The sequence below is a fragment of the Epinephelus fuscoguttatus genome, linkage group LG4 (genome assembly GCF_011397635.1).
Source record: "Epinephelus fuscoguttatus linkage group LG4, E.fuscoguttatus.final_Chr_v1".
Classification (NCBI taxonomy): Eukaryota; Metazoa; Chordata; class Actinopteri; order Perciformes; family Serranidae; genus Epinephelus; species Epinephelus fuscoguttatus.
This window is the reverse complement of record NC_064755.1, coordinates 20,956,009-20,969,757: the sequence shown is the minus strand read 5'-3', so window position 1 is coordinate 20,969,757 and position 13,749 is coordinate 20,956,009. Positions and strand designations below refer to the sequence as shown.

The window sequence follows — 13,749 nt, the reverse complement described above, 5'->3', positions numbered from 1 at the left end:
TAGTGTGCTTCACATCTTTAAGCCTGGCAGTAGACACATTAAGGGAGGTGGTCTGGCACCACGGGGCCACTGTTGATGCTGGTGGGGTTTAATGTAAACACATAAGTCCTGCTGGCTTGTTTATTTTGTAATGCTCCGTTTGCATTGCACGCATGTCTTTGTTCACGTTGCGATTTGAGCCAATGTTTTCAAAGACAACATAAAAACAAGGAGCAGCCCTGCAAGTACCTGAGGTCTTGAGTACAAGTACTTCTTTTTAACATAAGCTGGAAGTGCATATGTTGACATCTACTACATGGCTCTTTGGGATAAGTGAGTTAGAGGTTACATTTCCCTCTGTCAAAAGCAGTGCTCACATCAGTGTTTACCCTGTAGGCTACGCACTCCATCCAGGACTCATAATCTACTTTACATTTAGTCAAAGTAACCCAAGAGCTGCTGCTGTTTAGAGTAAACAGACGCCTTGCAGGAGGAAATATCAGATGTATGTGGGCAGGGTATGGCTGAGCTGTCACCTGGTCTGCTGTCAGATCACCTGAGCAGAAATCTAATTCACTTCATTACTGGCTGCCAGACGAGTCATGGCAGAGGAAAGAGACCAGACAAGAGCCTCCTGGGAGGAACTGCCGCTACCTGATGAATTTCCTGATCCACACATGGAGGGCGAAGCTGTGCTGGATGGAGAGGCAGAGGAGAGAAGCACCAAACAGCTAGTAAAATGCAGCCCGAAGCTTCTGCAGATGCTAAAGGCCGCAGAGAGCAGGAAGACACCTCAGGGTCAGGACAAAGACGAGGCAGAGGAGTCTGGGACAGGAGGGCTGGTGTCTGAGGCTCTGAAGACTGACATGGTGAGCAAGGAAGCTGTCCCTGATTTTGACTGGTCTGTTTGTCAGGCCTGTCTAGACCAAGACATGATGTATGGTATGTGCATCTGTAAGTGTACCAAGGGAAGTGTGAATCTGCATATACTCAGGCTGTTAATGATTTTAGTTGCAATGTGCAGGCCTCTATGAATGTTTGACCAGCACTTGCACATATTTCACTTATTTTGTCTCTTTGAAATGACAGAGCAGACTTAAAGGGGAAGTGTGCCAATTTTATGTATCAAAGTATGTTCATTGGTCTTTGTACTGCTGCATTTGTGGGGAAAAACAATCTTGCATGATGTCTTTTGTGGTCGCTGAGGGAGCCGTGCAAATTCTGCCGATGCAGCAGTGCCAAAAAATGCAGTTCCTCAAACCCATTGGTTTGTGCACTCCTGTTTTGAAGTCTCAAGTTCAGCATTTTGGTGGTTGCCATCTTGGGTTGTTTTGGAGCCAGAAGTGAGCAAATTTGGATGAGAGGGTGAAGCTGTGGAGAAGTGAGGGGTGGATCTGACTCAGACTGTAGTGACACCTTTCAGACAGCCTGTCAATCAAATGTCCCCGCCCTTAAATATGCATAACTTAAGCCTTAATAAAATGTGAATGGGAGAGTTGTATGAAAATACACACCCAGTACAGATGTCATGAATGTTGAAATCATCTATAGAGACCAAAACCCTTTTTTTGCTGTGATTATTTCCACTTTAAAGTTTTGCATTTTAATATGGGTGTCTATAGGGATTGACCTGCCTCCAGAGCCAGCCTCAAGAGGACATTTGAGGAACTGCAGTTTTTTGCACTTCTGTGTCAGCTTCATTTTTTAGTCCCGGAGGTTGCCGTTTGGTTGTACCTCACTTATATGATGCAGCATTACACCGTGTCCCAGCCTTCATTTAATGTCCACATCATTAAAACTCCACAGCACAGATTTTCTGTAACAAATTTAACTTTGCACAACCAACCATAGATAAACCTGATGACACCATTATGACATCATCCAGTTTTTTCTTTTCTCTGACTTTAGAAAAGTCCCCTATAGAGCCACAGACAATTTTATACAACTGTGTCTACATGCTGTGTTATACTTCCCATGACATGTAAGCATGTGTAAAACCAGCTGAATGCTCCTTTAGGAGACTTTTAGTGATGCTGCAGAGCTGCAGAGGAAACAGTGAACTGTACAGTAAAGTCCAGCTCTATTGTTCGCTTACTTAAAGAAACCTAAGCTGTCTTTTGTGTCCCTGAATGCAACTACATATAAGGCTCATGTTTGTTCACTTTGCTGCCTCCTCTGTCGCCACAGCTGCTCTCTTCTTTCTCTCTCTCACTAATAAACTCTGTCATGAATGTATGTTGATGTATGTACATCTCTCTGCTGTCTATTTAATGTATCCCCTGAAAGCAGAGTGCACTTTACTGTACATACATGCATCTGTGGCCTCCAGTAACACTTTAAACAGGCTTCTGTCTCCTTGCAACTCTGTTCCTGCTCTTCACCTCTAACCTGTCCTCCTACATTTTCCCAGAGTTCCCCTGTGTAAGCTTCACAAAGACTCCATTCATGTCTTCTCTCTGTCTTTCTCTCCGCCCGTCACCTGGGCCTGTTGGGGGTGAAGGTGTGGCATAAAGCGTCGCTCTGTGAACTCTGTAATCAGCTCTGCAGAGTGACTGTGGTCAGTGTGAGAGCAGCTCTGTCAGCATGAAGAAAGTGTACAGTTTAGTGAGCATGACTAAAGCCAAGGACGAGGAGGCAGTGCAGTCCATCTGCATCAAGGTATTACTGCTTTTGTTTTAGCAGCACTGGTACTCTCTTTACTTTTGGGTTTTCTTTCAGAGGACAGCGAGTCAGGTCTTCATGTTGAATTAGTAACCATTAAGTTGTTTTAATGGGAGCACTTTAATAAACTTTAAAATGACAATTTATACTGATTTTTAACCACAACTGTGAATTTTCTTGGATTTTATTGGTTGATATTTTAAATTTAGACTTTGGTTACAAATCACTGCACAAATGGTTTCCCAATGAGACATATCTTACACATTAAGGACCCACAGCCACTTTAATTGTTAGCTTTTTTGGCTCTCATTTTACTTTCAGTAGTAGCTGGCGTACGTTATCTGAGCCACGTAAGAGACGGTTTTGTGATCATTAAGTTAACTTTCACACCGCCTCGAGTCACAGCTTAATGTCTGTCTTTGTTAAAGATTAAGCAGCTGCTTGAGTAAGTGCAGGCTGCGATGAAGAGATTGTTTTCAATTGATTATAATCCAGAACAACAAAAGAGTTATATTTTAGACCAGTCAGTCAGTCAGAATGGTGGGCGAAGTGAGTGAACATTTTTTTAATCTGTTGATTTGTCTTAAATGCATGATTCCTTATTTTCATATTCAATGAAGCACGTCAGCAAAGTCAGTCAAAGTGGAGCAAGTTTTCAATCAGCAGGATAATGAAGAAAACAAAATAAGATTAATTTATGTATAATATGTTTTTTAAAAAAAAACACAAGCTGTATGATAAAGTGTAGGTACAGTAAACATGTTTTCGACAGTGACTGATCTAACCTAAGTCAGAGGAACACAGTGCTGACAAAATTCCAATGCAGATCTTCATTAAAATGTTCATGAGCAGTTCAGGTTTAATTGCTCCTAACGAGGGTTTGAGGACAAAGTTTGATCAGCAGTATCACATGAAAGATGCCTCTCTTAATCCTGAGCGATAGGAGGTGTAATGACTGTCATTAGTTATGAGCACAGGACTTGTCAGTTCAATATGGAGACTTTTATGATAACCACATGGAAATATGGCCTAAATTCCAGTGGCAGATCTTCCTATAGGCAACATAGGCAGATCAAGTCTAAGGTAAAAATGATCCACAGATCTAATGCTCAGTCTGTAGAAGGGTGCCACCTCTGTTCCTGGCAATGCAGTTCACCGAGTTCATCAGTGAATGATCATCACAGTCTGAACATGCTAGAGCAGAGGTGGCCAAACTTTTTTTGACTTTGGTCCATATAAAGAAAAATAGATGGAGTTAAGGGCCAAACGATAGTAAATACATAGTTTTCAGTTGGTTACATGGCAAGAAAATGAGTGTTTCTGGACAAGAAAAACCCATTTGTCCTTGGACCATGCACATGGCCCTTGGACCATTTCCAAACGGCCCATGGTTTGTCTTTCAATATATACCATATGTGGCCCGCCACACAGTACTGGTTAACCCAGCAAGTTCATTCAGCATTTTGTTAATGTTCAACTCATGATGGCAGGACAGGTATACAGTTTATAGGCCTGCAGCGAGTAGAAACTGCACAGGCAGAACTAATGTGTTTTCATAAACACATGATAAACAAGCTAATGAACAGTTACTTATGGCCGACATTTCTTGCTAAGTAGTAGACATGGCCATAGCCAAAAGGTGTAAAGTTGATGGCAAGGGACATCACTTTCAGGAGTGATGATAAGTTGACTGTTTTTTAAGTGAAAGATTAAACAGTTGCATTTGTCTTTTTAATGTATATGATGCAAGAAGCTGCTGGCCCCCAGGTAGTTTCACATTATCTGATCTGGCCCCCATTAAGAAAAATTTGGACACTCCAGGCTTGTACTAGGGCGCCAAATATGCTAGGTCCAGCACTATTAAATTCATTACTATCATTTTTTTTATTACTTTGGGTATAGCTGCTAAAAGTTGCCATCTAAATGTATAATTCAAAGCATTTGCAGAGCCAAATTGCTATAGGAATTATTTCTGAAATACCTGAAAATGTCAGATGACAGTTTGAGTTGTGTGATAAACGTCCACTGAATGACTTGCATTCACATCTTGTTTATACTGGAGCAAGGTCACCTTGTTATCATGTCACATACAGCCTTAACTTCATCTAATTGTATCCCTGAATCCATCTGTATTATAAAAAAGTTCTCCCTGGATTCTTCACCTTTCTTTCATCCTAATGACTACTTCAAAGCTGAGTGCTCCACTGATTTTGTACTGCACTTTTATAAAGCCGGGAGGCATTAAAAAAAAAAAAAAAAAAAAAAAAAAAAGAGGGCATCCAAACCTGACATCCTGACCTTTTGTCCCTAGCTAGTTTGATAGCATCCTTAGACCTAACTGGTATATGTCCACATCTTCTTCACCAACTCCTCATCCAGTTTGTAGCAAAGCTTTGTGTTCGTGTGTGTTTGTGTGAAATTTCTGCAAGCCCAAACCAGGATAACCCTGATGACATCATCATGTCATCATCAGAGTCATTTTCTCTAGTCCTCCAGAGCCACAGTAGGCTTGATACAACTCTTTCCACCACCTGTGTAGTGCTTCCTGTGAGTAGACTGACCTGTATGTGTGTAATTGTTGGAGTGCCTCTTTAAATACACATTTAAATAAAGGTTTGATCCAGCAGCGTGTATGAGTATAATACAGTATAGCTTCAAGCCTTCAGCTCTAAACCTCCAAACACTCAATGCATATGTTTATTTTTTGGAGGTGGGGTCAGTGAGGGGGTGTGTCTGTGATTTTTTGGAGCTGGACTTGAAGCTCAGGCAGCAGTCAGGCGAGCAGCCAGGGAGCGGACATGGCCAAGTGGGACTCCAGTGGCAGCAGCCCAGCCTTCAGACAGCCACAGTGGATGGTGAGACAACAGCAGATACAGAGATGAGTCAGGAGGAGGGAAGGAGGTTTGTGATGTGAGCAGAGAGGTGCTACTTTAGAGGAAGGTCTGCTGTGAAGGGGGGTGCTCATGTAAAATTTAGGCTATCATGACTACATCAGGTCCGTCTGTTTCAAGCATGAAGCTGATGACACTTTGTGCTTGTGAAGTTAACAACTGATATACTTTGTTTACTCTGTTTGTTTTTCCTGTTTGTGTTTGGCTCCACAGCAAATACAGTTCAATGAACAAAAGCAAGAATTCAACAAGCGTCCTGCCAACACTGGTCGTCGCTCTCTGTCTCGTTCCATCTCACAGTCATCTACTGATAGCTTCAGTTCAGGTACGGAAACATGGAAACACAACACACGTACGCTCTTAAGTCTGATCACATGTCTGATATATAAACTGAGCTGGTTCTGATCCCAGCAGCACGAGAACTACAGGCCCCAAGGATTAGCCTCGGTGCTTTCTCCTTCAGCTAAACCTTAATTAAAAGGAAAAGTCCTCTGAAGAATAAAGTCTCTTTAATTTGGTCCTAATCGGCTCTGTGAACCTTTCTCAAATGCGTCAATCACTGCCAGAGTTTATGCAAACTTCAAAGGCTCAGAGAAAAGACTCACCTAGCTCGAGTGTGACTCCAAACACACAACAATTAAAGCTGGAAATCAGAGCCAATTCTTAAATTTCACGCTTTCAAACATCTCCTGTGCCTCTGTTTTACTCCATTATACCTCAACTGTGATTGCTTATTATATACATTACATTATATCATATCAGTCGATTGTTTTTAAACACAATGTCTCATTTCTATGTTGCAGTGTGCAGTGACAGCTCCGAGGATGAGCACTCTCCCAGAGACAAGTCTCAGAGGACCTCCAAAGGCTTCTCTGACTTCTGCATCAAAAACATCAAAAAGGCTGAATTTGGACGCAGAGAAATAGAAATCGCACAGCAAGGTAAAGACAAAAAGCTGTCAGACTGCTGTCCTTGCCTCTATGAGTCATGATGACAAAATACATATCGTCAAGGGCACAGGTTTTATTTCACCATGGGGGGACACATATCAAATGGGCAGGTTTGGCTTCCTCTACTAGGAAATTATGCGCTGCAAAAAAATTCCTGCAATTTGTTAATTTGCATGCATCAATTTGTGCCTTGTCAGGTTATAACTATTTACACAGATTTTGTGTAATATTACACATTGCTAATAGATGTTCTACTCTGTTACACATATTGCTGCTGTGTAATCCATATGTTACACTAACAAGATGTCACAAACATCAAGGATCTGGAATAGTTTCAAAATTTGCAAAGACTTCCCCAACAAACCAAGAGCAAGGTACACCAAAGTAAACAAATCAACAACAAGCTCACCTGAAAACAATAAGTAACAGCACAGATGCGTCAATGCTCAATTTGAATGTGACTGTCTGTGATATTTAGAAATGCCCGCACTGATGGCCCTGAGGAAACGAGCAGCTGGGGAGAAACCTCTGGCTGGAGCCAAAGTGGCAGGCTGCACACACATCACTGCACAGACAGCGGTCAGTTCAACACACTCACAATACAGAAATAAAAAAAAAACACTGACAGAGTTTTAACTGAACGCCACAATGCATGCTGGTTGTGGCTGATTACTTTGGATTACTCTTCTCTTATCTGTATGAGAAATAAGTATATTACTATGATATCAAAAAAAAGGCTGACAGAAGGTTGACATGTTTTGTTGACTCTGTATGTTTGTATGTGGTCTCTTGCAGGTGTTGATTGAGACTCTGTCTGCTTTGGGGGCTAAGTGTCGCTGGGCAGCCTGCAACATCTTCTCCACTCAGAACGCTGTGGCTGCTGCTCTGGCTGAAGGAGGTACGACTGTCTGTGCCACCTGCTCCCCCATGTTACCTCCAACCTGACTCATCTGGCTTTCTCTTGACTATATCACCTGCTCTTTATCTCAGGCACCTCCGTGTTTGCATGGAGAGGAGAGTCAGAGGACGACTTCTGGTGGTGTATCGACCGATGCGTCTGTTCTGAATCCTGGCAGCCCAACATGGTACTGTGACAACGGACAGTACTGAAGATTCATTTTAAGACTGATTGACCAAAGTTTGAACATGTAAAAGTGTGTTCACCCCAGTGAAATGAAGTTTGGTGGCATTTGGTTAGTGGTGCTTGACAATTAAAATAAAATCAACATGCTCTCAAGAAAACTTTGTACTAAAACTATTACTGCAAATAAGCCACAGAGATGCAATCACACTTTTCTCAGTTTAAAATCTTTTCTTGGTGTTGTGTTGAAGTAGTGCGTCTTAGACAAAGAACTGATTTGTTGACTTTCTCTACAGATAAAGTAAGACTTTGCCTCAACAGAGAAACCTGAAACCCTGGTGTACACTGCTCTTTCATCGTGAGCAGCACTGGAGAAAGCGTTAAGTGAAAGTTAAACTTCGCCTACCACAAGCAAATTTCGCAACGAAGGAGAAAGAGTAGATCTGCTCCCAGTGTGTTTTCAGAGGGGTTTTGAAACTATCATGCGGCAAAACCATCTTTAACAAAATATTAGTATTAAATAAGTATTTTTAAAATGTGTCTGGAGAGGGGCTTTGAATAAAACTTGACTCTGTTTGTGTGAACTGTGCCTTTAATATCTGTTTTTAACTACCACAGCGAGAAAGGTTGCGCTGATGGAGAGTTTATCTTTTCACAGATTCTAGATGACGGAGGCGACCTGACCCACTGGATCTATAAGAAGTACCCGAGCTTGTTCAAGAGGATCAAAGGCATCGTGGAGGAGAGCGTCACAGGCATCTTCCGGTTAGTTTCATGCTAAACTTGGATGGTTTTCACAATGAAGTCCTTCTCCACGTCACACGTGCATCTCCACCTGTGTTTCAGGCTGTACCAGCTGTCAAAGGCAGGCAAACTGAGTGTGCCGGCCATGAACGTTAATGACTCAGTGACCAAGCAGAAGTTTGACAACCTTTACTGCTGCAAGGAGTCAATACTGGATGGGTAATGAGCCATGTTGTAGACAGGTAAAACTGCTGGTAGAGTAAAGAGCAACAGCCTGACAGTGTTGAACTCCTATGACAGGTTGAAGAGAACCACTGACGTCATGTTTGGAGGAAAACAGGTGGCGGTGTGCGGATATGGGGAGGTCAGTAAAAAAAAAGAGTGTTCCCAGTGCTGCTGTGCACACGTGACGTACATTAAAGCAGATCCACCGTCCTTTTTTTCTTTTGTTCCTGTAGGTTGGCAAAGGTTGCTGTGCTGCCCTGAAAGCTTTAGGTGCTGTCGTCTATGTCACAGAAGTGGATCCCATTTGTGCCCTTCAGGCCTGGTATGAATGGAGGAAGCTTTTATCAGTGGCACATATATGAAGTGTGTTTCACTCTTTCCATGGCACATTGTAGCTAAATATTTCAAACATGCTTTCTCTCTGCTCGCCCCAGCATGGATGGCTTCAGAGTGATTAAACTGAGTGAAGTGGTCAGACAGGTAGACATGGTCATCACCTGCACAGGTAACTGCTCTCCTCCACCAGGAAACATCAGCTCTTACTAACAGTATCTGTACAGCTCCAGTTTGCTCCATCTCTGTTTCCCTGCAGGCAATAAAAACGTGGTGGGGAGGGAACACTTGGAGAGAACCAAGAACGGCTGCATCGTCTGCAACATGGGACACTCCAGCACTGAGATAGATTTGGTATGAACTCTGTGTGTGTGTGTGTGTGTGTGTGTGTGTGTGTGTGTGTGTGTGTGTGTGTGTGTGTGTGTGTGTTTATGTATGTTTTAATGTGTGTAAACCTGTATACACATATGCTTTTATGTGTGTAAAACAGACGAGTCTGCGGACTGCAGATATGAGGTGGGAGCGTGTGAGGCCTCAGGTGGACCATGTTATCTGGCCTGATGGCAAGAGAATCGTCCTGCTGGCTGAGGTGATCATACTGTTATTATTATCATTACTATACACCAGTACTGTGGGATAATGTACAGAGTTGGGCTGGCTGATATCAGATTTTCACTATACAATTAATGCCAAAAGAGTTCATGGTGATAACTAGAGAAAAAGTGAAAAAAAAAAGAAAATGCTATCAGTCAAAATCATCTTAACTTTGTTTATGGTGTGTTTTCTCTCTTTTTTGGCAAATGAATGACACTCAATATACATGTGTAGGGAGGTGGAGAAAGAGTCTGTAACCATAACTGTTTTAAGTGTAAATAAATGAGCAATTACACTTCATGTTGAGTGAAAAGACAAACACATGACAGCAGGGGAAGCAGACAAAGTGAGAATGGAAAGAAACAGACATGATTTAAGAGGTGCTGGGTTATTTACGTGACATTATCATATGTGTATTATTAAATATATGAAAGATATATTACATTTACCTGAATAATGAGACACCTCTATAGGGAAACCTACTATATGTAAACTATTTCCCTGCAGTGTCAGTGAACTTGGGTCTTAACCAGCCTGATGGGATGCCTCTGTACATTATCCAGTTTATTACACAGCCACTGAATAAATCCCTTGACATGAAATATTGATTTTAATTATTTCAAGTAAAAGTAACACCGGCTGTTTTGAATGCTTACACTTAATATGATATATTGTACCTGGGGCTTTTTTTTTATCATCCCTTTACTTCTCTCACGTATCATCAACCTTCCCCTATAGATAATGTCAAGGCGTACTGATGGAGCCACTTCTATCTTATACAGAAATGTACATATATTAAATATATACATGAGGTAAACATATATGTACAAACTACATATAAAACCTATGTGTATTACATTTTGTGCCGTATATGTCATATATGATTATCTACACATATCACATACCATAAAACTTTCACTAGCCCGGTGTAGCTACACATTTTGACAAATAAAGGCCTGTCTCAATTAGAGGCCTGGTCTGGTTGCTAAGCAGTTCATTTTTATAGAAGTTCTTCGGCTGGATAAAACCAGCTTGTTGGCTATACCCACTGGAGCTAACATTAGTTAGCTGTTTAGATCAAACAAACAGATATAAATGTTTAAACTTTTGTCAGTATGGAGATGCTACACATTGTTAGCTCAGTTGATCTCGTTTTACTGAAACCATGAGCACCAGAAAAGACCGTCAGTCATTCAGATTTACCTGCATGACAAAAAAACAAGTAGTGATTCCTTTTTTCTAAGGCTGTCATAAAGTCAAAATATGTGTCCATTCCTTGATTACCCTGTAAGTTATTCATATTCCTTTAGTCTGTGAGGGTCCACCAATCAAAAGAATCAAAAGTGATTTTCATAAAAATAAATTCAAGTTGTGAGTATTGTTTTAACAGGATATAGCGGTGTTGTGTCAGTATGCTGGGTGCCGTAACTGCAAGTGCCATGAAACAACTGCCATAATATAACACATAACTGATATGTTATTCGAAGCCTGTTTTATTCATACTGGTTCAAATAAACAATTTGATTGTATTCCCCATCTTTGCTGAGCAACAGTTTTGTGTAAAGGGAATTAAATGCCTGTCCTATATAGACACCTGTCCCAAATATAGGCCTGTTGAGTTCAGTGATTAAACAAATAATAGCTCGGGCTATTAACTGAAGTTTTACAGTATATGAATTTGTCTGAATGTGTAATAGGCTATACAAACACATATATGTAGAGAAGTAAAGGATCTGAATACTTCTTCCACAGCACAGGTTTGGGTGAAAAGCTGAAGATACTTACGCTTATTAGAGTCACTGATAGCTGGGACTGAGTGAGTGAGGTTAAGGTTGAGTTAAGAATCTAACTGTAATAAGACATAAGCGCACACCTGTCTAGAGACAACAAGGCATCAGGATGCTGATTTTGTCACATCAGAAGTGAGTTTTCCAAAGTGTTTTATAGCATTGGTTTCCAGTGTTAATACAGCTCTACTCATGATGACAAACGAAGGGCTTAATGCTGCAGAGGCACAGATTTACGTGGTCACTGTTAAAGTATGCAGCTTTTAATTGTATCAGGTGTGGAGCAGGAGAGACAGAGGGGTACCTGAGGGCTATTTGACATAATTATTTGAGATAATGAACTTTCCAGGAGTCTTTAGATCATCACCAGTGGCTGCTGTCACATCACAGTACGTCACTTCAGTTTTTTAATTTTCTCTCAGGGTCGTCTGCTGAATCTGAGCTGCTCCACGGTGCCATCATTTGTCCTCTCCATCACCGCTACAACTCAGGTATGATATTATCTGTTATGTTATTTACTTCAGAGATTTAGTGGTTCCTCTCTAAATGTATTAAAGAGGAGGTATGTGTACTCCATGTTCTCACCTGTAGCTGTGTAAACTGTCACCGTCAGGCTCTGGCTCTCATCGAGCTGTACAGCGCTCCAGAAGGTCGATACAAACAGGACGTCTACCTGCTGCCAAAGAAGATGGGCAAGTCCTCATTTTAAATATCGTAAAACAGTTATGTCCTTTCTTGTTTTCCATATTCAGACATGTTAAACCCTCTATTCTTATAATACCAGATGAATATGTGGCCAGTCTTCACCTGCAGTCGTTTGACGCTCACCTCACAGAGCTGAATGAAGACCAGGCCAAGTACCTGGGCATCAGCAAGCATGGACCCTTCAAACCCAGCTACTACAGGTGAGGAGACATACAGCTTTCTTACACCAAATTAACACACATATGATTTTTGTATTCAACTGAAATCTTTTATTTATAGGTATTAACCCTCTGGACACAAAGCTGAGAAACAAGCTCTTCATATGTCACAGTCCTGTAGACAGAGCACCAGCTCCCTCTACAGTCTCAATCTCACCAGGCTCAGTACTATGGAGAGACCGAAGACTTCAAACTTCTACTTTTATTCTCTGATTTTTCTGTGTATGTTTCTGTTTTATCTGTTTCACTGTTCCTGGTTATAATTGTTCACATTATCCAGAATGTAATCACTGTGAAATCTGAAACTAAAAGAGCTAAAACACAAAATGCTGATTATTTATTCTTCTGCTTGACATAATAATAACAACAGTATTTATTAACTGGAGCAGCGATCAATAACACATATCTAACCAAACACATGTGGACTGTAAGCTGAAACTGAATATCTGCTTCAATGTATTTATACATATGAACTTGCTTTATGCCTCATGATGGCCTATCATTCTGATTTATATTTAACATCACCACATTCACCTGATCTTTATATTAACCTTAAATGAAGCAATCAACAATCTATTTAAATCAACAATCTATTTAAATTTTGAACAGCTGTACATGTCAATCAATCAATCTTAAGATATTATAATAAAAAGAACAGATTTGCTCACTCTTGAAATTTTCCTCTGCATCTTTGTCTCATAAAAATAGGAAGGCAGTTTAAATGTGTCTCTCACCTGTAGAAAAACATGAAGAGCATGAACAGCATTTTTATTTTCTTTGCAGTCACATCAGTGCTCATAATATATACAACCACACAACTCCATACATACAGGTGTATCCCTGTAGTAGGGCTGGGCAATATTGGGAAAATCAAATATCACAGTATTTTTGCACAAATACCTTGATATCAATATTGCAATGATATCATAGATTTGACTATTGGTACGCTCACAAAATATTTACACAATGGGATTTTTGATGAATAATCCTCAGTAATGTGGATATAATCAGTGTTGAGTTAATTACATGTAGTTCAGTCACTAAGATAAGATAAGTTAAACTTTATTTTCCCAAAAGGAAAATTTGTTTTGGACACATAGTGCAACATAGCTGCATGGCAGATACAACTATCATATATAAACAAGACACACAGTAGACATGCACCATGTAATACAGGAAGACCAAGATTTGGATAACATAACTGTACAATCAGGACTACCGGATGAAATACATGCATCAACTTGATGATGAATGATGACATTATCTGTTTTGCAACTTAAATGTCTGTTATTGAGTACCATGAATTTCCCTAAAAGTTTAGCATTTTTCTGACTCCACCCCAACAGTTGCTCCCTATCATCTCCTTAAAAAACTCTCTCAGGCTGCCTTGGTGAGGACTGACCTGTCGTAGTCCCTAAATCAAATACACCTTCACTTTACTCAGTGTCACTTCAGTTGTACTTCCCTGTAACAATACTCCAGACTCAGATTATGAATATTCATAGTTTTGTAGTTTGGATGTTGTTGAACCACTTGTTGGAACTAGTTTTACATTGACAAGCTAATTTTTGGCGCAGTTAA

The 13,749-nt window shown here is 40.6% G+C and overlaps 1 protein-coding gene across 4 annotated transcripts; it reads left to right on the top strand.

Moving 5' to 3' along the window:
* The first annotated feature begins 542 nt into the window (after positions 1-542).
* Positions 543-12,844, top strand: LOC125887344 (S-adenosylhomocysteine hydrolase-like protein 1). Of its 4 annotated transcripts, none has more exons than XM_049574082.1 (17): positions 544-848; positions 5,745-5,856; positions 6,335-6,472; positions 6,960-7,060; positions 7,277-7,379; positions 7,472-7,566; positions 8,221-8,327; positions 8,409-8,525; positions 8,607-8,670; positions 8,765-8,853; positions 8,966-9,036; positions 9,124-9,218; positions 9,355-9,453; positions 11,668-11,736; positions 11,859-11,937; positions 12,030-12,150; positions 12,230-12,844. In XM_049574082.1, the coding sequence occupies exons 1-17, from the start codon at positions 582-584 to the stop codon at positions 12,234-12,236; spliced, it is 1,734 nt and encodes a 577-aa protein (XP_049430039.1). In that variant the 5' UTR covers positions 544-581; the 3' UTR covers positions 12,237-12,844. The 4 variants fall into 4 exon arrangements, with proteins under 4 accessions (XP_049430040.1, XP_049430039.1, XP_049430042.1 ...); XM_049574084.1 differs by lacking the exon at positions 544-848 and adding an exon at positions 2,454-2,637; XM_049574083.1 differs by lacking the exon at positions 12,230-12,844 and having other exon boundaries at positions 543-848; positions 12,030-12,154.
* The last annotated feature ends 905 nt before the right edge of the window (positions 12,845-13,749 follow it).

Bases quoted from the DNA above. Each gene is read 5' to 3' on its own strand.
- LOC125887344 (XM_049574082.1), top strand. From the start codon at position 582: ATGGCAGAGGAAAGAGACCAGACAAGAGCCTCCTGGGAGGAACTGCCG. The intron at 849-5,744 runs GTGAGCAAGGAA...TTGGCTCCACAG, and splicing joins AGGCTCTGAAGACTGACATG to CAAATACAGTTCAATGAACA. The intron at 7,567-8,220 runs GTACTGTGACAA...ATCTTTTCACAG, and splicing joins AATCCTGGCAGCCCAACATG to ATTCTAGATGACGGAGGCGA.